The 25206-nt window shown below is 44.4% G+C and overlaps 1 protein-coding gene and 1 pseudogene across 2 annotated transcripts in view; one reads left to right on the forward strand and one right to left on the reverse strand.

Moving 5' to 3' along the window:
• Positions 1-25206, reverse strand: part of LOC115134870 (zinc finger protein 501-like) — a 252074-nt pseudogene that overhangs the window by 98719 nt on the left and 128149 nt on the right.
• Positions 22865-25206, forward strand: part of LOC115134848 (zinc finger protein OZF-like) — a 148460-nt gene continuing 146118 nt past the window's right edge. For both annotated transcript variants that reach the window (XR_010464274.1, XM_065020217.1), the window contains exon 1: positions 22865-23478. Coding sequence is in view for 1 of the 2 variants with exons in the window: in XM_065020217.1 (XP_064876289.1) it covers positions 23106-23478 (373 nt within the window). In the remaining variant the exon portion in view is untranslated. The remainder of the gene's footprint in view (positions 23479-25206) is intronic.

Here is a 25206-nt window from a genome sequence, read left to right on the forward strand (position 1 = left end):
TCACCAAAGAAGAAAGGGAAGAGGAGGGGAGCTCGACAGGAAGTGAGAGGGAGGGGGGGCTAAGATATCGGCGGCGGGGGGAGTTCATTGGCCTCCCTGTTTGCCTCAACCCTCACAATTTAGTGGAGGGTGGCTCCAGTGAGGGGTCTGGGGGCTGTTTGTCGGAGGGGGGATCTCAACTCCTGTTTGGGGAGATGAGATCCCCTACACTAAGCCCCAAGGCATACAGGGAGGGGGGATGGAGGGTGGTGGGGAGGAACCCAGGATGCAGGGCACTCGGCCTAACACACTGCCTGCATCCTGGGTTGGAGAGATGGAGGAGGACGGGGGGGGCGTCAGGAGAAGAGAAGACGTCCCCGCCGGTGGAGATGGACCAGGGGAGCATCGGGTGAGTCTCCTGTTTTTTCTTTGCGTTTGGGTTTAATTGTTGTTATTTATTAAATTAATATTTCTGTTTCTTTTTTTAGTCTAAATGTTAGGGGGTTAAGGGATTATGTTAAAAGGAGGGCAGTGTTTTGTTATTTAGAGGGTGTGGGGTTTGATTTCTGTTTTTTACAGGAGGTTCACCTGAGGGATGGTGGGGATGTGTGTAGATTTAGGAGGGAGTGGGATAAGGGAGAATCTTTTTGGGGTATAGGAGGGGTGCCCTCAACAGGGGTAGGGATTTTGTGTGGGAATAGAGAGGTTAAGGTAGAGAGCACTTTTGTTATAATGCAGGGTAGAGTATTGGGGATAGATGTTAAGTTTAGAGAAGCTAGATATAGGTTAATTGGGGTGTACGGGCCACAGGTGGCGGCAGACAGGAGGGAGATGGTGGACTGTCTGGCGCCCCTGTATGTTACAAATAGGCACTTGGTGATAGGAGGGGATTTTAATATAGATTTAGGGGTAGGGGGTGATAGCAGTGCTGGAGCCATCACCGGACTAATAGCTTGCCATGGTCTGGTTGATGGTGGCCTGCACACTACTCCGTCAATGGTCAGTCCTCCATGGCGCAACTCCAGAGGCTCAACTACATTTTTCTATCAAGGTCTTTGGGTTAGATCGGGATATACTGGAGGAGCAGGCTTTCGTTGACGCATTTTTTTGTTTCTTTCGGAGGCTTGACGCCTCCGGTCTATGTGCGAGGGGGTGTTAGAGTGGTGGGATTTAGTTAAGGTGAGGATTAGGGCTTTTATAATAGGATATTGTAAGAGGAAAAAAAGGGAGGAAAGGAGGGAGGTGGATCATATCTAAAGGTTAATCGAACTCGAGTACGAGGCAGGCAACCTCGGAGGGTCGATTGACTGGGAGAGATCTGCTGCACTGAAGGCGCAGCTCAGGGAGCTGCAGGAGCGGAAGGCTCGAGCTTTCCTGGAGCGTGCGGCATAGTGGATTTCTAGAACATAATGAGACTTGTTCCGCTATGTTCTTTAAGTCGGTTAGGGCCAGACAGAGTAGGAAGGTAATGCATGGCGTTAGGGAAGAAAATGGGAGTGTAGTAAGTAAACCAGAGGAGATGGTCAGGGTGACAACTGATCATTTCCGAGGTTTATTTAAGGAAAGGGAAATAGATGTAGAGCAGGGAAATGTGTTTTTAGAACACTTGTCCCGACGGTTGCCGGAGGACATTAGAGATGTGATGGAGGCCCAGATCTCACTAGAAGAGGTTGAGAGCGCTCTTAGGAGGATGGGAAAAGGGAAGGTGCCTGGGATGGATGGGCTGCTGGCTGAGTTTTACCTCAAGTTTTGGGGTATACTTGGACCAGTGGTCCTCGAAATCTTGAAGACCATCCTTGAGACGGGGGTCCCAGGGGGATCAATGGCTGTTGGTGTGCTGTCACTTCTTTATAAGAAGGGGCAAGTAACTGACCGTGGCAACTGGCGGCCGCTGACCATGCTGTGCGTAGATTACAAGCTACTTGCAAAGGTCTTGGCGGATCGGTTGCGCACAGCCCTTCCCTACGTCGTCCACGAGGATCAGACGTGCGGGGTAGAGGGCCGCTCTATTCGATGGAACCTACAGTTGATCAGGGACTCCATCGCTTGGGTTGAAGATAGAGGGCTGCCTTTAATGGTAGCAGCGCTAGATCAGGCGAAAGCCTTTGATCGCGTGAATAGATCTTTTCTATTCAGGGTGTTAGGTAGATTAGGATTTGGGGAGAAGTTCATAGGATGGATCCGTACATTATATGTCGGAGCGGGGTGCCGAGTTAGTGTAAATAGTCACTTAGGTGACGTTTTTGACCTCTCGTCTGGGGTCAGGCAGGGATGCCCACTCTCGGCTCTCCTCTTCGTTCTGTACATGGAGCCTCTGGGGGCTGCCATTAGGGCAGACACAGGGGTGGAGGGCTTGTTGATCCCTGGGAGCGGTGGGCTGCATGTTAACATGACACAGTACGCCGACAACACTTCCTTGCTGCTATGCAAGGACTCGTGCCTGACAAGGTCCCTTGCCATCATTGGGGATTTCACCCGAGCGCCGGGGACGGTTCTGAACCATGCAAAGTCTTCCGTTAAGTTTTTCGGAAGATGGCGCGGTAGGACGGATGTGCCCGGGGGGTTATCTCACTGTGAGGGGGCCCTGAGGATTCTTGGGGTCCATTTTGAGACCTCTGGCTCAGCAACGCTGAACAGGAACATGGGTATCGCAGTGGTACAGAGGAAGCTAGCAATGTGGAAGGCCAGGTCGTTGTCTTTAATAGGCAAGGTCCTGGTCCTAAAGGTGGATGTATTGCCATCTGTTTTGTATTTGGCATACATCTACCCATTGCCGGCTTGTCTGAGGAGGCCTCTAGTGAGGCTTGTGTTTCAGTTCATGTGGGGTGGCAGGTACGACTGGGTCGCTAGGGCTCGCATGCTCTGTCCCATCGGGGAGGGAGGTAGGGGGGTACCACATTTCCCCCTCAAGCTGGACGCAATTTTTGTTTCTTTCTTGTTGACGGAGCTTGCTCATCCAGTTATACACCCGTCCGGTTACCTCCTGCGGGTGTTCTTCTCATATCAGGCGAGAAGCGTAATGGTGTGGTCTAACACGGGTCCTCGGCGGAACAGCTGCCGTGGCACTTTGGCCATGCGGCCAAGTGGCTGCGTGCGCACCCCGAGGTTGAAGTTGCCCGAGTAGGTTTAGACCACAGGCACCTGTACGAAGAGGTCAGGCAGGCAGGGAGTCCTGCGCCTGTAGCGGGCATCTCGGAAGTGGTCTGGGAGGGAGTGCAGGCGCGGGGCCTTGGACAACAGGCTCAAGGACCTGAATTGGTTGAGCCTCCACAAGTGCTTGCCGGTACGTTCCATCATGTACCGGCATAGTTTGGCGCGATCCCCCACCTGTCCAAGATCTGCTTGTGGCAGGGAGGAGACTGTGCGCCATGTCTTTTGGGACTGTGCCTTTGCCGGAGTAGTATGGGCTAGGGCACGGGTGTTGCTTGGTGTGGTTAGGAGTGATTTTGTGTTGACATGGGCTAGGTTAGAGAGAGGCGTAGGGAGAGCGAGGGGAACGGATAGGGACAGGTTTCTGCTGTGGCTTCTCATGAGTCTCTTTAAAAAGGGACTGTGGGAAGCCAGGCAGAATTTAGTTAAGACAGGGAGAGATTGGGGGGTGGAAGGGATAGTGAGGAGGGTGGAAGGTGATTTGAGGGGGAAGATGAAGAGGAAGGAGAGGAAGTGGGGGCAGCATGCGGCACGGGAGAGGTGAAAGGGGGGTTTAGGGCTGGGAGTGATGTAGATTTATAAGGGGATAGATTAGGGACGGGGAGATAGGGAGAGGTATTGGTTAGGTATGACGGGGAGGGACGATGCTCCCCTGAGGTTTGTTTTTGTTTGGTGTTTTTTTTGTTAGTTTAAAATGGTATGGATTGAGAATGAATGAGAATTATGATTTTGTCAAGTATGAATGGTATTGACTGTAAATAAATAAAAAATTGTAAAAAAATCTATAAATGAATTCTCTGAGAGTCCTTACACATTGCAACTGAGATCCTTTATAGCAAAGACACACATAGCCAGACAGCATTGGCTATAAATTATCGTTCAGCTTTGTCTCCTAACTATGTTCTTATCTCGCTCTCAGGACCATAAAACAAAACCTCATCAACAGGCATATATCAAATACACCCCTCCTGGACAAGATCACAGAGACACAGTGACTGGCACACAGACATTGTGGAGCCAAGAGATAATTGGTTTAAAATATATGTTTACATATGAAGACAAGCTTGACCTCTCCCCTCTGTGGCCCAAGTAATTGAAACCTTGACAGAGAACAGATAACTGCAAATGGACACCACTATAGTACAACAAGATACATTCTGTTGAGAAGTAACTCACAAGCATATAATGAAAATAAAACATTTTATCTATGTTACCCAACTATTCGGATTATTCCCCAACAGTTGTTACAGCTGTAGTTCAGACAAAAACATGTTCTCACCATCACAAGTATATATACCCCACTTTGGACACTCCTCCTTCTCTCCAATCCTTACATCTTCTGGTTCGACAGGAAGAGGGTAACAGGATACTAAACCCTTATTACTCCCTTCAGGGGATCTGACCTGACCTCCTGACCTCAACCCCTCCTTCGCCTAATCCACAGATGTCCATACACTTCCCCTAAAGCAATACTGTGATCTCTTCCCGTCCACCCAGCACATTCCACAGCCACTGTTGTCTTTCTACAGATCTCACTCCTTTATATACTCTGCGTCTGATCTATCATGTCTTTAATATCTCAATGTTCAAAATTTAGAATCCAATAATAGTCATAAAGTTCCACTCCCTTTCAGTCGGTCAACATCGGTAAAACATACCATGGGAAAATACAATCACTCCCCATGCCGACCCAAACGGATACTAAATTAAACGGCCCCTGCAGACCGGGGGGGGGGGGTTCTTCTGGATAGGTTGGGGTGGCAGCGTAGCCTAGTGGTTAGAGCGTTGGACTCGTAACCGAAAGGTTGCCATATCGGATCCCCGAGCTGACAAGGTACAAATCTGTCGTTCTGCCCCTGAACAAGGCAGTTAACCCACTGTTCCTAGGCCGTCATTGAAAATAAGAATTTGTTCTCAACTGACTTGCCGAGTAAAATAAAATAAAACATTTAAAAAATGTTATGTCGACGGCCGGCTCCCTCCGAGTCAGGTTATGTCGACGGCCGGCTCCCTCCGAGTCAGGTTATGTCGACGGCCGGCTCCCTCAGAGTCAGGTTTTGTCGACGGCCGGCTCCCTCCTGTCAGGTTATATTGAGGACTGGCTCCCTCTAGTCATTTGTGTGTCTTATTTATTTAATCAAACAGCGTGCTTAAATTAAAGCATAATACGTTCAGTACATATAGATTTTATAAAAACACATGGGGCGATTGGTAGAAATTACAGATGACTCTTGGTTGACCAAGATGTATTTTAGTTGGGGACAACACTAGAACATGATTTTGGGGCTCCCGAGTGGCGCAGCAGACACTGCATATCAGTGCTTGAAGCACCACTACAGACACCCTGGTTCAAATCCAGGCTGTATCACAACCGGTCGTGACTGGGAGTCCCATAGGGTGGCTCACAATTGGCCCAGCGTCGTCCGGCGTAGGCAGTGTTGTGTCTATCATTAAACTGAAGACTTGTGGTTTTTATCAAAGATTCTCTGTAATTAGTATTACGTGATTAGACTGATTAGTCATGTAACCGTAATTAACTAGGAAGTCGGGGCACCAAGGAAAAATATTCAGATTACAAGGTTATAATTTCCTAATATAACCTTTCAGATATTTTCATATCTGATTCATAGTCTCCTGATTAATGAATTATTTACTTTACCTCAAGTTAGTCTCATTCCAAACGTCGTAAATTGTTGGTTATTTGCACGAACCCAGTCTTCACTATGAGTCATCCGTATTTGTCTTAAATCATTTATTTTTTACGAACTAAGTAATTCACAGAAATGCATAAACAAACAAACAAACAAACAAGGTAAATGTGGTTACAAGAAATGATAGGAGAATGTGCCCTAGTGGGCTAAACCGGCATGGCGGCTTGTTAGGCAAAAGGGGAAGACTAAGAAGTCACTACAGAGTGATAATTATAACAATTGAAATGCTAATCCTTTGCACATGGACGCTCACTCATTCTGGAACAATTGCAATCAATATATATATATTTACGCTCAGTGTGTTTTCTTGATCGCTGGTGAAAATCTAAGAGTTTAACCATGTGGTATTGTTAAAAGATTCAGCAATGGTCCACAACATTTGTCCTCCCCTAATGGAGAAAAACATGGTCTGTCTGGTGATAATTTCTCAAAGTTGGGTTTTATTCGGAATTGCAGAAAAGGGGCTGTCCCAGGACGACTGACCCTAACTGGTCTCAGGGGCGGTCCTCTGATTTAGTTAACTCCAATCCCCTTTTTTAGTTTTCCCTTCATTAAACAGTCCAAAATCACATTGTAAAATTGTGTAAACAGTATCATACTCACTCATTCATCCTTATACAACAATTAGATGTAAACCCCATATCTGAGGCTATTATATAAACAGTGTTATGGCAATGTGGCCACACCATCTCCCATGAACCTCCCCAAGTTGTAACAAACGGACCAGTTCGAACGGACAGCCATTTTTCCAGCCAAAGATAGGAGTCACAAAAAGCAGAAATATAGATAGAATTAATCACTAACCTTTGATGATCTTCATCAGATGACACTCATAGGACATCATGTTACACAATAGATGTATGTTTTGTTCGATAATGTGCATATTTATATCCAAAAATCTCAGTTTACATTGGTGCGTTACGTGCAGTAATGTTTGGATTCCAAAACATCCAGTGATTTGCAGAAATACTCATACTATACATTGATAAATGATTCATAATATACATTGATAAAGTGTTATTCACAGAATTAAAGATAGACTTCTCCTTAACCTCTGGGAAATCTGGGGGCGGTATTTCATTTTTGGATAAAAAACGTTATTCGACCCGGGTCTATAGGTGAGGATAAACTGGAATCGATTGAAGAAAAGAGACCATCGAGCTTGTCTGGAGTTCAACCGCTCTGCCTGCTGGATATACTCCAGATTCTTGTGGTCCGTAAGCACTTGAAATGGTTGAGAAGCCCCCTCGAGCCAGTGTCTCCATTCCTTCAATGCCATCTTAACTGCTAGGAGTTCACGATCCCCCACATCTCGGCCGGGGTAAGCCGGTGAGAGAAGAATGCGCAAGGGTGAAGCTTCTTGTCTTCACCCCTCTGAGACAGGACAGCTCCAACACCAACCTCTGATGCGTCTACCTCCACCACAAAAGGTTCATCCTCAGTCGGTAGTGTCAGGATGGGAGCAGAGAGGATGCGCTGCTTGAGTCCTTGGAAGGCCGTCTCAGCTTCTTTTCCCCACAGAAACCTTGCGTTGCCACCCTTGGTTAAGCTGAGAGAGGGGCTGCCACCAAGCTGAAGTTCTTGATGAACTTGCGGTAAAAGTTTGTGAAGCCCAGGAAACGCTGAACTTCCTTAACGGACTCTGGGGTGGGCCAATCCACCACCACCCCTACCTTCCTGGGGTCCATCTGGACTCGACTGGGTTCCACTACAAATCCCAGGAATTGTACTCGGGAGGAATGGAATTCACATTTGTCCGGCTTAACGTACAAATGGCTGTCTAGGAGGCGTTTGAGTACTTGTCGGACATGCTTAGTGTGTTCTTGAAGGGAGCTTGAAAAGATGAGGATGTCATCCAAGTAAACGAACACGAAGATGTTCAGCATATCCCTAAGCACATCGTTTATAAGCGCTTGGAACACAGCTGGGGCGTTGGTCAGGCCGAAGGGCATCACCAAGTATTCATAGTGACCAGTAGGCGTGTTGAAAGCGGTCTTCCACTCGTCACCGGGTCTGATCCGCACAAGATGGTATGCGTTCTGCAGGTCAAGCTTAGTGAAGACAACTGCTTCCTGGAGCAGCTCAAAGGCTGTGGCCATAAGGGGTAGCGGGTAGCGGTTACGGACGGTTATAGCATTGAGTCCCCGGTAGTCGACGTAACCCACCGTCTTTTTTGGCCGCCGGCGAGGTGGATGGACGCATGAGGCCTGCTGCCAGAGCGTCCTTGATGTAGGTATCCATAGCAGCTTGTTTGGGAGGAGATAGGGAAAAGATCCGACCCCTGGGGGGGGCAGGTGCCCGGAAACAGATCGATGGGGCAATCGTAAGGTCTATGGGGTGGTAGCATGGTGGCCCTCTGTTTGCTAAATACCGGTTGGAGGTCATGGTAACACTCGGGAACTCTGGACAGGTCGATGGATTCTAGAGACTCGGGAGGAGAACTCTGGGAACTCGGGAAGATACAAGTGGCTTGGCACGTAGGACCCCACTGCTTGATAGTGCCCACAGACCAGTCGATGTGAGGGTTATGGCTGTGAAGCCAGGGGTATCCAAGGACAAGAGGGAACTCGGAACAGGAGATCAGATGAAAGTTCATCACTTCCTGGTGTTGGGAAACTGAAAGTTGCAAGGGGGTAGTGACACGAGTGACAAATCCAGATTCCAAAGGGCTTCCATCCAACGTAGCAACCCTCATCGGGTCACTTAGAGGTTCAGAGGGAATGCCATTCTCCTTCGCCCAGACACCATCCATGAAGTTACCTGCGGCTCCAGAGTCAACCAAGGCTTGAAGGGGAAGCTTGTGGTTGTCCCAGGAAAGGGACACTGGAATGAGCAGGCGGGAGTTGGATGGATGGGAGGAGGTTATGTTTCCCGTTACAGTCCTCCCAGGCCTGCACGGGACAGTATGTTTCCCTGGAGCCCGGGACACGTGGAGCGGAAATGGCCCTGTTTTCCGCAATATAGACAGCACCGCTCCCTCATCCGGCGGTATCTCTCAGCCTGGGAGATGCGTCCAATCTGCATGGGTTCCGGTGGAGCCAGCGAGGATAAAGGTGGTAACTCGGAGCTGGGACCGATAGGAGCTAGGTTGAGAGGTCTACGGTTGAGTTCTCTCTCTCTCAGACGCTGGTCTATGCGCGAGGCCAACTTGATCAGGGACTCGAGGTTGTCCAGTGGTCAGTTCATCTTGGATAGTGTCGGAAAGACCCTTCAAAAAGCACACTGTGAGCACCTCGTCGTTCCAGCCACTCGCTGCTGCCACCATACGGAACTGGATGGCATAGTCTGTCATGCTGCGCCGACCTTGGCGGAGAGTCAGGAGCTGTTTGGCTGAGTCAGAGCCTCTGGTAGGACCTTGAAACACTTGCTTGAATTCTCCAGCAAAGGTAGAGTAGCTGGCACAGCAGGGACTTTGGGCATCCCACACAGCAATAGCCCAGGCTAGGGCTTTTTCCGACAGCAGGGTGATGATATATGCGATCTTGGACCAGTCGGTGTGAAACGACGAGGGTTGCAGCTCGAAGGAGAGAGAACATTGGGTGAAAAACCCCTTACAAGCACTCGGATCACCTGAGAACCGTTGGGGAGGCGGCAGACGAGGTTCAGCCAGGGGGTTAACTGCCACGGGTACTTGAATCTGTTGTACTGGGCCAGGAGCGGTTGCCGGGGAAAGTCGATCAGATATCTGCTATATGGAAGTCAGCATCTCCGACAGAAGTTGAGAATGTCTAGCCATTAAGGCCTCTTGCTGAACCAGAGCAGCTTATTGGCGATGGACGGTCCCCTCGTGGTGGGACAGCATGGAAAAAAGGTCCTGGGTACTGGCTGCCTCTGGGTTCATTTTGTAGACTCCGTGTTTCTGTCAGGACCCGGTTACGAACTTGGGTCTCCGGTGTGAGAAACAGTCACTTAGTAAACTGAGCCACTAATAGTCGGCAGAACCCAGAAGATGAGGCAGACACAGCAGTACAAGAGACAGTGATTTAATAAAGAAAAAAGGAAAAGATCTTCAGGCAAAAATATAAATCCACAACGTCAAAAGTAAATCCAAGAGAAAAAATGTATATCCTCCAAGACACAAGGAAAATCCACAAAGTGGTAAGAACAGCAGGGAAAAAACAAACCTCAAAAGAATAAACCTAAAATAAACAAGAACAAAACAGGAGTACCTCAAGAAAATCCAACTAGAGCAACAAAAGTTCACAGCATGGCTGGGGCTGGGTGCTAACATACAAACACAGAGCAAATAGCAGAGGCACACTAAGGGTTTAAATACATTCAAGGGAAATGAGGCACAGGTGCAACTAATAACTAGAACAAGGGAAAAACAAAAGGGTAAAAAAAGCATAATGAGGGCATCTAGTGACCAAAACCTGAACAATCCTGGCCAAATCCTGACACTGGTTGGATTTTTCTCCGAATTTTGCCTGCCATATGAGTTCTGTTATACTCACAGACGTCATTCAAACAGTTTTAGAAACTTCAGAGTGTTTTCTATCCAATACTAATAATAACATGCATATATTAGCATCTGGGGCGGAGTAGGAGGCAGTTCACTCTGGGCAAGCTATTCATCCAAAAGTGAAAATGCTGCCCCCTATCCCAAAAAGGTTTTAACTGACTTGCCTTGTTAAATAAAGGTTACATTTAAAAAATAAAATAAAAATTGTGTTTCATGACAAACCATATTTTACAAATCTGTCAAGGCACCAACTTTCAGAAGGGTTTCAAAACAAAGGTTTCAAACCAATTCATGAATGTAATTGAATCTAGGTATGTCTTGCCTTTAATGTAATGGCATGAAAAAAATTGGCTGAATATTACACAATTACTTATCAACAGCTCTAATAATTTGCCCCCACAGGAAATCTACACTGGCAATTATAGAATATACTATATAGCCTCAAAATCTGTTTAAAAAGAAAATTTTCACCTCATGGATGGCCAGTCGTTGTATTCATAGTGTAGTGAATTCAGGGGGTAGCCCTGAGCTGAACTCAAACCTGGGTCCAGTGACTGTCAAGCCAACACCTTATAACTGTTACACCAAGATTTCTTAACGTCTTGACGAGGTCGATAGGGTTTTGGTTACGGATGCTACAATAGCTTTCTCTATGAATGTGAGAGTGGTTACGCTTCTCCTTCCCCCATCCTCAGCTGTTTACCAAACCAAGTTTCTGGGCAGCCATTTTCTTGTTGTTTCTCCAACCCAGCAATCTGCAGTTCAAACAATAACAAAGCTGTCATTCCACCACTATTTTGGTAATAAGATGATGATGGGGTTGGAGAATGTAACTACTTTCAAAATTCATAGACAGACCTATGGATGCAAGGACTGACCATCCATGATATCAACATTATAGTTTTAACCATGTTTTAATCATGTTGAGGCTATACAGTGTTGATTTACATTGCTTCTAAACATTAGAGTAAAAAAAGCTTATTTGGGGTTCTGATTGGGTACAACAGTTGAACTAAGCTCATGAGGCATGTGTTATATTCTTCAAGAATCAATGGCTATAAATAAACAATTTAAAAGTCCAAATATGGATGTAGCAATTGCAGATTTCCCCTTTAACAGCATTAGTTCAACAACTGCAGAGTGTATACCTGTTTTTAAGACACTACTTACTAGTGTTAACGAGGGAACGGTTTCTCAAAACCATCTTACCACTAAGTTCATCTTCAGAACCATTGGATGCCTTAAAATGCGTTTGGGAAACCGGGACCAGGTATCCAGTTTCCACTTCTTCTTCCTTCTTTTTCGATGTAACAGTCATCTCCCCCTCCTCCTCTTTCACGCCAAAAACTTCATCTCCCTATTCTTTTACTGTAACATCCTCCTCTCTCACTCTGAACGAGTCTTCCTCTTCTTTCACTGAAACGTCATTCTCTTCTTCTTTCACGGTAACAGCCTCACCCTTTACTTGTTTTTTTATTGTAACATCTTTCTCTTACTCCTCTTTCACCAGAGCTTCTTTCTTTGTCCAGCAGACCTCTTCTTCTTTAGCAGGAGAGTTGCTTAGTGAGCTCATGATCGGAGATGTTAGCTAGCTAGGCTAACGCTAACTTAATCAGCCCGCTAGCTGACTAATAACAACACCGTAAATAAATAAATATAAATATTAAATTGGATAACTAACTAGACGACAGAAGTGGGTTTAAATCACAGTGGCTAATATACACTAAAGTGTCTAAAGAGCTTTATTGGTTCGGCTATTTTGTCTAGCAAGCTACCAAGGTGGCTGACTAACTGTTGCTGTTGTTGAAAGAAGCGTTCCGTCCACTAGAATATACGTCACACCAGCAGCATTGACTTAAAGTCTCACATCGTCATATTCTGACTGGAGTGGGGTAACGCTGAGTAAATATATTTTTTCTGTGATTTCATTTTTTCGTCAACTGCTCCATCGCATCTTAGTTAATGTAGAGACAAATTATTATGCATTTTTTTATCATAAAGTTCATTCACAAGTCACAAATACCGGAGCATGTGAATTCAAATAGACTTTGTAAAACTTCATAATAAAAGCTGAGCCGGGCAACTGCCTTCCAGCAGTTTTATACATTTGTCCTTCTTATGTCACACTCATAGTAACTCCTCTTATTGGCTCATCACCTCTGGCATTTAGCCACCGTTATCAAATTGCTTTCATATTAGGACATGGAACCTGTAGTCTCACATAAATAGTTTCATGCATGTAGGACCATAGCAACAGACCTTGGCACTCTACAGGAATAACCAATACATGACATCCTGCTGACTCCACTGAAAGGGGAACCACTGTTCTGGAAAAGACCCAAGAAGTGTAACCATAGTTGGCCATAACAGTTACAAGAATAACCACCTGCATGTCTAATGGTGTCCAATGACCTAGAGCACAGAGAGCACTAGTTTTGCTGGCTCCTTCTGAAATAAATAATTGCCACATATGTACTGAAAAATTCACGATACTATGTTCTTGCCTATTGTGCAGTGGATGATTTAAAATACCTGTATGCCTATGGATGTGTAGCTAGCTATCTAGCCAATCTGTGTATGGACCCAAAAGTTTGGTATAGATATTAGTTCAGAACCTAGCTATGAACCTCAGCTATCATAGCCAGTCGTATCAACTTCTAAACAGCCTGAATGACATTAATGAAGCCTATGGATTGAGTAGAATATAATAACTGTGTGACAAGGATGCAAGTCATATATGCATGTAGTTATTACCATGCATGAGATTTTTTACTTTATTTGACCTTTATTTAACTAGGCAAGTCAGTTAAGAACAAATTCTTATTTTCAATGACGGCCTAGGAACAGTGGGTTAACTGCCTGTTCAGGGGCAGAACGACAGATTTGTACCTTGTCAGATCCCCACATTGTTGCCTGTACATTTAATATTTTCACTGATCATGTACTCTACCTTGACAAATAAATGTGCAGTTCAGGTATGAATGTCTTTGAGATTATTTTAGTCATATCCAATACCAGGAGAATCAAATTCCAGTCTTTGAATGACGCTGTATCTGCATGTCTGTATTACAATTATACACTTCAACAGTGTTTACCAATCTTGGTCCTGGGACATCAATGGTACACATTGTAACTAATAGACTAGAAACAGGATTTAGCTAGTTAATTCATATGTACAGAAATAAAATGTAAAAAACAGAACACTACACTTCCTATGCATCATGTAAATACTCTTAACACCGGTTATATCAACATCTAATGTCCTTCATCTGCTTTGATCTGATAAACACAGGATAGGTGGAGTACTTCATCACATTACACTTAATTTCAACCAGTAGAGAATGTGAAACGCTTTATTGAAAAACTCATTATCCAAGTGTTATAAATACAAGTTCAATCTGTACTTCAATGCACATCTGTTGTGCATTATTAAAACAGAGGAAGAAAGAGGAGGCCGCGAGAGAGGAGTAAAAGACAAAAAGGGAAAGAGGTAAGTACATAGGAGCAGGGAAGGCAGCACATGATTAATAAATGACAGAGCTGCATAAATATTCTCTCAGTTCATCACAATTACATAATAATGTCTAGTCGGCCCAAAGGTTATCTTAAAAGCAGGTGAGGTGGCGATGATGGGACTGGGGGTTGGCATCCTCTCACATCAAAACATGTCTGCAGACGAGAGACAGATGGAGAGAGATAGCATGTTTAAGCCTTATGTTTTTAGTTTTTATTCTAACATTGTTAGTCATCAATCAGGAGGTGAAATGAAAAACTGACCTTGGATCATTAACTCTGGGACGACTGCATCTCTATCTGTATTTCAATGTAAAGCATATCTTTAACAATACTTCCTGTTGAACTGACCAAGTGACCTCTCACCTCTGATCATGCTGTGCCCTCTATGTAGCCAGTTCAGATGCAGGAGGGTTTCACCGACACAGCTGATATAACCTAGAGGATTTAGGGAGAAGGGGAGAGAGGGTTGAAGTGAAGGAGATGAGAAAATAAGATACCTGCAGGCTGCACTGAGAAAATAAGATACCTGCAGGCTGCACTGTTTTTATATGTTGGCAATTTTTTTTACATAGTTGGCAATGGCAATAAAAGTTACTTTTAGATTTGTATCATTTTAATTTAGATTTAGATAGAATGTAGATTAATCACAGACAGTAATTTTGAGATACGATTATAAATTAAATTAAACTGTTCCACGAAAATGTGCATATATGAAAATCATAACTGCACACAGATCGGTAGAAATGGTAAGATACATTGACAGTCCAACTGGAAAAGATTACCAACCGCTGGTGTAGCCCATTACCGGAAACTTCAGGAGCATAATGGCAGAATTTCTCTCTCTTCTGGTTAGGTTATCTTGATCTCTGGCTCCCTCCAGTCATTGTGTGTCTTATTTAATCAAACAGCTTAAAGCATAATTCCAGTTCAGTACATACACAGTTGATTTTTATAAAAACACATGGGGTGATTGGTAGAAAGAACAGATGACTCTTGGTTGACCAAGATTTATTTTAGTTGGGGACAGCACTAGAACATGATTTTGGGACTCCCGAGTGGCGCAGCAGACAATGCATCTCAGTGCTTGAGGCGTCACTACAGACACCCTGGTTCTTTATAGACTAGAAACAGGATTTTATTTGACTCTTTGCAAACTGGAAACCACATATCCTGAGGCTGCATTCATTGTAGCTGGGGATTTTAACAAGGCTAATCTGAAAACAAGACTCCCTAAATTGCATCAGCATATCGATTGCGCACTCAGGTCTGTTCAACGCTGGTCCGACCAATCTGATTCCACGCTTCAAGACTGCTTTGATCACGTGGACTGGAATATGTTCTGCATTGCTTCCAACAACAACATTGATGAATACGCTGATTCGGTGAGCGAGTTCATTAGAAAGTGCATTGACATGTCGTTCCCATAGCAACGATTAAAACATTCCCAAACCAGAAACCGTGGATTGATGGCAGCATTCGAGTGAAACTGAAAGCGCGAACCACTGCTTTTAACCAGGGCAAGGTGACCGGAAACATGACCGAATACAAACAGTGTAGCTATTCCCTCCACAAGGCAATCAAACAAGCTAAGCGTCAGTATAGAGACAAAGTAGAGTCACAATTCAATGGCTCAGACACAAGAGGTATGTGGCAGGGTCTACAGTCAATCACGGATTACAAAAAAAAAAACAGCCCCGTCACGGACCAGGATGTCTTGCTCCCAGGCAGACTAAATAACTTTTTTGCCCGCTTTGAGGACAATACAGTGCCACTGACTCGGCCAGCAACTAAAACCTGCGGAATCTCCTTCACTGCAGCAGACGTGAGTAAAACATTTAAACGTGTTAACCCTCGCAAGGCTGCAGGCCCAGATGGCTTCCCCAGCTGCATCCTCAGAGCAGACCAGCTGGCTGGTGTGTTTACGGACATATTCAATCAATCCTTATCCCAGTCTGCCTTTTCCCACATGCTTCAAGAGGGCCACCATTGTCCCTGTTCCCAATAAAGCTAAGGTAACTGAGCTAAACGACTACCGCCCCGTAGCACTCACTTCCGTCATCATGAAGTGCTTTGAGAGACTAGTCAAGGACCATATCACCTCCACCCTACCTGACACCCTAGACCATCTCCAATTTGCTTACCACCCAAATAGGTCCACAGACGACGCAATCTCAACCACACTGCACACTGCCCCTAACCCATCTGGACAAGAGGAATACCTATGTGAGAATGCTGTTCATCGACTACAGTTCAGCATTTAACACCATAGTACCCATCAAACTCGTCATCAAGCTCGAGACCCTGGGTCTCAACCCCGCCCTGTGCAACTGGGTACTGGACTTCCCGACAGACCACCCCCAGATGGTGAGGGTATGTAACAACATCTCCACCCCGCTGATCCTCAACACTGGGGCCCCACAAGGGTGCGTTCTGAGCCCTCTCCTGTACTCCCTGTTCACCCACAACTGCGTGGCCATGCATGCCTCCAACTCAATCATCAAGTTTGCGGACGACACAACAGTGGTAGGCTTGATTACCAACAACGACGAGACGGCCTACAGAGAGGAGTTGAGGGCCCTCGGAGTGTGGTGTCAGGAAAATAACCTCACACTCAACGTCAACAAAACAAAGGAGATGATTGTGGACTTCAGGAAACAGCAGAGGGAGCACCCCCCCTATCCACATCGATGGGACAGTAGTGGAGAGGGTAGTACGTTTTAAGTTCCTCGGCGTACACATCACGGACAAATTGAATTGGTGCACCCACACAGACAGTGACGTGAAGAAGACGCAGTAAAGCCTCTTCAACCTCAGGAGGCTGTTGAAATTCGGCTTGTCACCAAAAGCACTCAGAAACTTCTACAGATGCACAATCGAGAGCATCCTGTCGGGCTGTATCACCGCCTGGTATGGCAACTGCTCTGCCCAGAACCGTAAGGCTCTCCAGAGGGTAGTGAGGTCTGCACAACGCATCACCGGGGGCAAACTACCTGCCCTCCTGGACACCTACACCACCCGATGTCACAGGAAGGCCATAAATATCATCAAGGACAACAACCACCCGAGCCACTGCCTGTTCACCAAGCTATCATCCAGAAGGCGAGGTCAGTACAGGTGCATCAATGCAGGAACCGAGAGACTGAAAAACAGCTTCTATCTCAAGGCCATCAGACTGTTAAACAGCCACCACTAACATTGAGTGGCTGCTGCCAACACACTGACTCAACTCCAGCCACTTTAACAATGGGAATTGATGGAAATTGATCTAAAATATATCACTAGCCACATTAAACAATGCTACTTAATATAATGTTTACATACCCTACATTACTCATCTCATATGTATATACTGTACTCTATATCATCTACTGCATCTTTATGTAATACATGTATCACTAGCCACTTTAAACTATGCCACTTTGTTTATATACCCTACATTACTCACATTTTAATAAATAAAAAGTATTTTATGACAAACCATTTTTTACAAATCTGTCAAGGCACCAACTTTGAGAAGTTAAAAAAAAAGGTTTCAAACCAATTCATGAATGTAATTGAATGTATGTCTTGCCTTTAATGTAATAGCATGAACAAAATTGACTGAATATTATACAATGACTTATCAACAGCTCTAATAATTTGCCCCCACAGGAAATCTTCACTGGCAATTCTAGAATATACTATGTAGCCTAGAATCCTGGTTAAACTATCATTATGACATTATGGATGGGCAGTCATTGTATTCATAGTGTAGTGAATTCAGGGGGTAGCCCTGAGCTGAACTCAAACCTGGATCCAACGACTGTCAGGCCAACACCTTATAACTATTATGTCAAGATGTCTGAACTTCTTGACGAGGTCGCTAGGTGTTGGGTTACGGTTGCTACAATAGCGTTCTCTATTAATTTGAGTGGTTACATTTCTCCTTCCCCCATCCCTCAGCTGTTAACCAAACCTGAGGCCTGTAATTTTCATCATATGTACACTTACGGCGTTGTGCGTCTTTCAGGCGATGCTGCCAGCGTGACCTTTAATATAGTGGACGGTTCTTCAGAAACAGCTCGTTAACCACCTCTGTAGCATGTTAGCCAACATAGCCAAAATATTCAAGCTATTTATACGCTTTCGATGTATATTAGCTACTGTGTTTTAGACACACTTCTGTCGTATCTACTTGTTAACCTATTTAATTTAATATTTCGTTATTTTGTATTAGTCAGCTATAGTAGCTGGCTGGTTAAGTTAGCACTAGCCTTGTCGCTAATGGTAGCTAGCTAACATCCCCGAACATGAGCTCCCTAAACTACTCCCCTCCTGTTAAAGAAGAGGAGGTCTGCTGTATGGAGAAAGAAGCTTTGGGGCTGAACATTGTCTTGAAAGAGGAGAAGGAAGAGGAGGATGTCACAGTAAAACAAGTAGAGGGTGAGGCTGTTACAGTGAAGGAAGAAGAGAAAGACGTGTTCAGAGTGAAGGGGGAGGAGGATGTTACTGTGAAAGAAGAGGAGGATGTTACTGTGAAAGAAGAGGAGGAAGAGTATGCCGTTTTCGGAGTGAAGAAGGAAGGAGAGATTACTGTCACATTGAAAGCTGAAGTGGTAGAGATAGGAGATCTGAGTAACACCAGTAAGTACCGCCTTAAATGTGTTTTTAACGTTGGATATTCGGAGTTGGCTCGTCAATACCTCTTCAACGGAGGGAGGGCCCTAGGATGATGACTGATATGTCTAGAATCAGACGATGTAGAGAGAAAGCTACCCCTTGTTTTCTCCGTTCTGTTTCCAAAAAGTGACTTAACATATATATTTGAGAAGGGTCTATCTGCTGACCGCAGACTGGGGGCACAACATGTAGTGATTTTCGTGTAGTGCTGATTTACGACACACCGTGTCCCCCCAATATTGCCATGCAAGAGTTGGGTTGGCTACACCAATGATTATGGATATACTGACAAGACGTCTCTCCACCCGAACACGGGGAGTCATTGTCCACAAAGCGGCACTGCGGGTCCTTTAGCTCCCGCCTACCATTTCTTTGGATTGGTGGATTCATCTTATTATTCTAATCTATTGTTTATATTCTATGAGGGTTGTTGATGTCAACCGCCTGTATTCAATGGAGAGAAATGCTAAGCTACTAGCCTCATGGCATGAATATGCATCTGGAGACAACTCCTATAGTGTTTTATTAGAACACACCATTCTTACAAGTCCACCTGATAGAGGTTCATATCTGACAGAGATGAACACACCGTTCTATACAGTCCACCTGATAGAGGTTCATATCTGACAGAGATGAACACACCGTTCTATACAGCTCACCTGGTAGAGGTTAATATCTGACAGAGATGAAAATCTCTCTTATAAACTTAGGAAGAGGGGGAGTCTAAAGATGCAACAATTAGGATTGTGCCTTTTGGCTTCTGGACAACTAAATAATGTTGATATGAAAACCAATAGAACAGTAGAGCAATGGCATAGTGGTGGGTCTAATAGAACATGAGAGAAATGACAGTGGTGGGTCCAATAGAACAGGATAGAAATGACCATAGTGGTGGGTCCAACAGGTAAATAAATTGAAATAAATTTGCCCAAATTATATAATTACCCCAAAGAAAGGATTGCCAAATAATTTTCCCAATATGAATGAGACCCCCTTCACCAGTTGGCTATGCCTCACTCCAATGACGGAGTGAGAAACGGAATGAGAAATATTTTAAGGTTAGGTTATACCAAGTGTAATTTTGAAATTTAATTTTGAATTGTAAGACGCCTTGAAGTATCAACAAAAAATATTTACAAATTATTTTGTCAAAAAAGTAGTTGTCCATATACTGCTGTAACACATTGGATAACATTCGCAATGTGGAACAACAGTAACCATAGTAACACATTGGATAACATTCACAACATGGAAAAACAGTAACCATAGTAACACATTGGACAACATTCACAACATGGAACAACAATAACCATAGTAACATTGTTGCCCCAAAAACATTTAAAGGAAATTTGTTCTGAGGTGTCTGTCCTGTATCTGAGAGATATAATAACAAATATATATATACTGTATTGTTTAAGTGTTCCCTTTATTTTTTTGAGCAGTGTATAAGGGAACACTTAAACAATACAGTCACTCCAAGTCAATCACACTTCTGTGAAATCAAACTGTCAACTTAGGAAGCAACACTGATTGACAAGAAATTTCACATGCTGTTGTGCAAATGGAATAGACAACAGGTTGAAATTATTAGCAATTAGCAAGACACCCCCAATAAAGGAGTGGTTCTGCAGACCGCTTCTCAGTTCCTATGCTTCCTGGCTGATGTTTTGGTCACTTTTGAATGCTGGCGGTGCTTTCACTCTAGTGGTAGCATGAGACGGAGTCTACAACCCACACAAGTGGCTCAGGTAGTGCAGCTCATCCAGGATGGCTCATCAATGCGAGCTGTGGCAAGAAGGTTTGCTGTGTCTGTCAGCGTAGTGTCCAGAGCATGGAGGCGCTACCAGGAGACAGGCCAGTACATAGGGAGACGTGGAGGAGGCCGTAGGAGGGCAACAACCCAGCAGCAGGACCGCTACCTCCGCCTTTGAGCAAGGAGGAGCAAGAGGAGCACTGCCAGAGCCCTGCAAAATGACCTCCGGCAGGCCACAAATGTGCATGTTTCTGTTCAAACGGTCAGAAACAGATTCCATGGGGGTGGTATGAGGGCCCGACTTCTACAGGTGGGGGTTGTGCTTACAGCCCAAAACCGTGCAGGACGTTTTCCATTTGCCAGAGGACACCAAGATTGGCAAATTCGCCACTGGCGCCCAGTGCTCTTCACAGATGAAAGCAGGTTCACACTGAGCACATGTGACAGACATGACAGTCTGGAGACACCGTGGAGAACGATCTGCTGCCTGCAACATCCATCAGGGTTGCCTAGTGGTTAGAGCGTTGGACTCGTAACCGGAAGGTTGCAAGTTCAAATCCCCGAGCTGACAAGGTACAAATCTGTCGTTCTGCCCCTGAACAGGCAGTTAATTAACCCACTGTTCCGAGGCCGTCATTGAAAATAAGAATTTGTTCTTAACTGACTTGCCTAGTTAAATAAAGGTAATATGTATATATATATATATATATATATATATATACAATACCTCATAATAAAAAGCGAAATAGGTTTTTAGAAAAAAATGCTACATTTATTATAAGAAAAAACATTATTATTTATTATTTAATTATTTAATATTATTACGTACATAAGTATTCAAACCTTTTTACTATGAGACTCGAAATTGAGCTCAGGTGCATACTGTTTCCGTTGATCATCATTGAGATGTTTCTACAACTTGATTGGAGTCCACCTGTGGTAAATTCAATTGATTGAACATGATTTGGAAAGGCACACACCTGTCTGGCTACCACAGCATTCTGAAGCGATACACCATCCCATCTGGGTTGCGCTTAGTGGGACTATCATTTGTTTCAGCAGGACAATGTCCCAACACAGGCTGTGTAAGGGCTATTTGACCAAAAAGGAGAGTGATGGAGTGCTGCATCAGAAGACCTGGCCTACCACAATCACCCGACCTCAACCCAATTGAGATGGTTTGGGATGAGTTGGACCCCAGAGTGATGAAAAAGCAGCCAACAAGTGCTCAGCATATATGGGAACTCTTTCAAGACTGTTGGAAAAGCATTCCAAGTGAAGTTGGTTGAGAGAATGCCAAGAGTGTGCAAAGCTGTCATCAAGGCAAAGGGTGGGTACTTTGACGAATCTAAAATATATTTAGATTTGTTTACCACTTTTTGGGTTACATGATTCCATATGTGTGGTTTCATGGTTTTCATGTCTTCACTATTATTCTACAATGTAAAAAATAGTAAATGTAAAGAGAACCCCTGGAATGAGTAGGTGTGTCAACCTTTGACTGGTACTGTATATCTCATGAATATTTTTACATTCAGTTACAAAAAGTCACTTTCTTACCACTTCTTCCACAGTCAAACATGTAAGGAAAGCTTTTTTTAAATCAAAAGGGATGCTGTCAAAAATGTATTGAATTCAAATGGATTTACCCAGTCTACAAAACACTACAGCCACTCTGTGATGACCAGTTCTGCTCTTTTATTGAGGGATCTAGTCTAGATTAAACCTCCATAGGAAGACAGTTTTATCATGTGGAGGTTTCATTCAGGTCTCTGTTTAACGAGATACTCTGTTTGTCTTTGGCAGGAGAGAGACCAGACTCTGACTCTGACAGCAGGAAGAGTCCTTCAGGGGAACCAGACCCAGAGACGACCAAACCAGCGAGACAACAGCACTGCCCCCACTGTGAAAATAGTTTTTGCTGGTTAAGGAACCTAAAACGGCATGAGAGGACACACACAGGAGAAAAGCCTATCCAATGTTCCCAGTGTGATAAGAGTTATACCATGTTAACTAACCTGAAAATGCATGAGAGAATACACAGAGGAGAAAAGCATTTTCTGCTCCCAGTGTAAAAATAGATTTTCACGAATGGATGGGAGAACTTTCCAGAAGGACAACCATCTCTGCAGCACTCCACCAATCAGGCCTTTGTGGTAGAGTGGCCAGATGACTCCAAAGGATTTGAATTTGTTAAAAGTCCATTTTGATCCAGAAATACTAAACCATGATTTAGATTTATTGCCCCTGAACAGGCAGTTAACCCACTGTTCCTAGGCCGTCATTGAAAATAGGAATTTGTTCTTAACTGACTTGTCTATTAAAATAAAGGTAAAATAAAATAAAAAAATATGCCTCTGGGTTCAAAATGATCCATGTCAGAAGTATGGTTCAATGCAAATGTGTAGTGGGTGTAAAGTTTGTTTTTTATTTTCTCACTCATTAAAAACGAATCAATCAACACATGCTTCGTTTTGAACGACTTAATATAATATTAAACTTTCATGAAATAAATGAAAAATAAAACGTTTGGTTCCTCAACTGCATTGCCCACTCCAGTCAGCAGAAGGCGATGTGCGTCTTTTAGGTTCAGGCGACGCTGCCAGTGTGACGTATAATCTAGTAGACGGGACGCTCCTTCAACAACAACAGCTAGTCAGACACCTCGGTAGCTTTCTAGCAAACATAGCTACGACATTCACGTTCTTTACACTGTTTTGGTGTATATTAGTCGCTGTGTATTAAACACACTTCTGTCGTATGTACTTGTTGGCCCATTTAATTATATATTTACGTTGTTTGTCAGCTAGCTGGTTTGCTAAGTTAGCTTAGAACTAAGCTAGTCGCTAATGCTAGCTAGCTAACATCCCCGACCATGAGTTCACTAAGCTACTCTCCTGATAAAGAAGAGGCGGTCTGCTGGACGGAGAAAGAAGCTCTTGTCAAAGAGGAGGAGGAAGAGGTGGATGTTACAATACAAAAACAAGTAGAGGGTGAGGCTGTTACAGTGAAAGAAGAAGAGGAAGACGTTTCAGTGAAAGAAGAGGAAGACGCGTTCAGAGTGAAAGAGGAGGATGTTACAGTAAAAGAAGAGGAGCATTCAGTTTTTGGAGTGAAGAAGGAAGGGGAGATGACTGTCACATCGAAAAAGGAGGAGGAAGAGGAAACTGGATATCTGAGCCCGGTTTCCCAAACGCATATTAAGCCATTCAATGGTTCTTACGATGAACGGGCCCTGATTAACACTAGTAAGTACTGTCTTAAAAACAGAAGCATAAACTCTGCAGTTGTTGAACTGATGTGTGGTGTTAAAATTGCTACATCAATGTTTAAATGTTTTATTATTTATTTCTAGACATTGATTCTTGAAGAATATAACACATGGCTCATGAGCTTAGTTTAACTGTTGTACCCCATCAGAACCCAGAATAAGCTTTTTTTTTTACTCCAATGTTTAGAACCAATGTAAACCAACACTATGTAGCCTCAACATGGTTAAAACTATAATGATATCATGGATGTTCAGTCCTTGCATCCATAGGTCTGTCTAGGAATTTGAAAATAGTTAAATTTCTCCAACCCCATCATCTTATTACCAAAACAGTGTTTGAACTGCAGATTGGTTGATTGATTGATGTTTTTTTTTTAACCGCAACAAAATGGCTGCCTTGAGACTTGGTTTGGTAAACAGCTGAGGGATGGGGCTGGAGAAATGTAACCACTCTCAAATTCATAGAGAAAGCTATTGTATCAACCGTAACCCAAAACCTAGCGACCTCGTCCAGAAGTTTAGACATCTTGGCGTAACAGTTAAAAGGTGTTGGCTTGACAGTCGCTGGACCCAGGTTTGAGTTAAGCTCAGGGCTACTCCCTGAATTCACTACACTGTGAATACAAGGACTGGCCATCCATGAGGTCAAAATTATACACTGCTCAAAAAAATCAAGGGAACACTAAAATAACACATCCTAGATCTGAATGAATGAAATATTCTAATTAAATACTTTTTTATTTGAATGTGCTGACAACAAAATCACACTATCAATGGAAATCAAATTTATCAACTCATGGAGGTCTGGATTTGGAGTTACACTCAAAATTAAAGTGGAAAACCACACTACAGGCTGATCCAACTTTGATGTAATGTCCTTAAAACAAGTCAAAATGAGGCTCAGTAGTGTGTGTGGCCTCCACGTGCCTGTATGACCTCCCTACAACACCTGGGCATGCTCCTGATGAGGTGGTGGATGGTCTCCTGAGGTATCTCCTCCCAGACCTGGACTAAAGCATCCGCCAACTTCTGGACAGTCTGTGGTGTTGGTGGATGGAGCGAGACATGATGTCCCAGATGTGCTCAATTGGATTCAGGTCTGGGGAACGAGCGGGCCAGTCCATAGCATCAATGCCTTCCTCTGGCAGGAACTACTGACACACTCCAGCCACGTGAGGTCTAGCATTGTCTTGCATTAGGAGGAACCCAGTGCCAACCGCACCAGCCAATGGTCTCACAAGGGGTCTGAGGATCTCATCTCGGTACCTAATGTCAGTCAGGCTACCTCTGGCGAGCACATGGAGGGCTGTGCAGCCCCCCAAAGAAATGCCACCCCACACCATGACTGACCCACCGCCAAACCGGTCATGCTGGAGGATGTTGCAGGCAGCAGAACGTTCTCCACTGTGTCTCCAGACTGTCATGTCTGTCACATGTGCTCAGTGTGAACCTGCTTTCATCTGTGAAGAGCACAGGGCGCCAGTGGCGAATTTGCCAATCTTGGTGTTCTCTGGCAATCTTGGTGTTCTCACAACCCCCACCTGTAGACATCGGGCCCTCATATCACCCTCATGGAGTCTGTTTCTGACCGTTTGAGCAGACATATGTACATTTGTGGCCTGCTGGAGGTCATTTTGCAGGGCTCTGGCAGTGCTCCTCCTGCTCCTTGCACAAAGGCGGAGGTAGCAGTCCTGCTGCTGGGTTG

The sequence above is a fragment of the Oncorhynchus nerka genome, linkage group LG2 (assembly GCF_034236695.1).
Source record: "Oncorhynchus nerka isolate Pitt River linkage group LG2, Oner_Uvic_2.0, whole genome shotgun sequence".
Classification (NCBI taxonomy): domain Eukaryota; kingdom Metazoa; phylum Chordata; class Actinopteri; order Salmoniformes; family Salmonidae; genus Oncorhynchus; species Oncorhynchus nerka.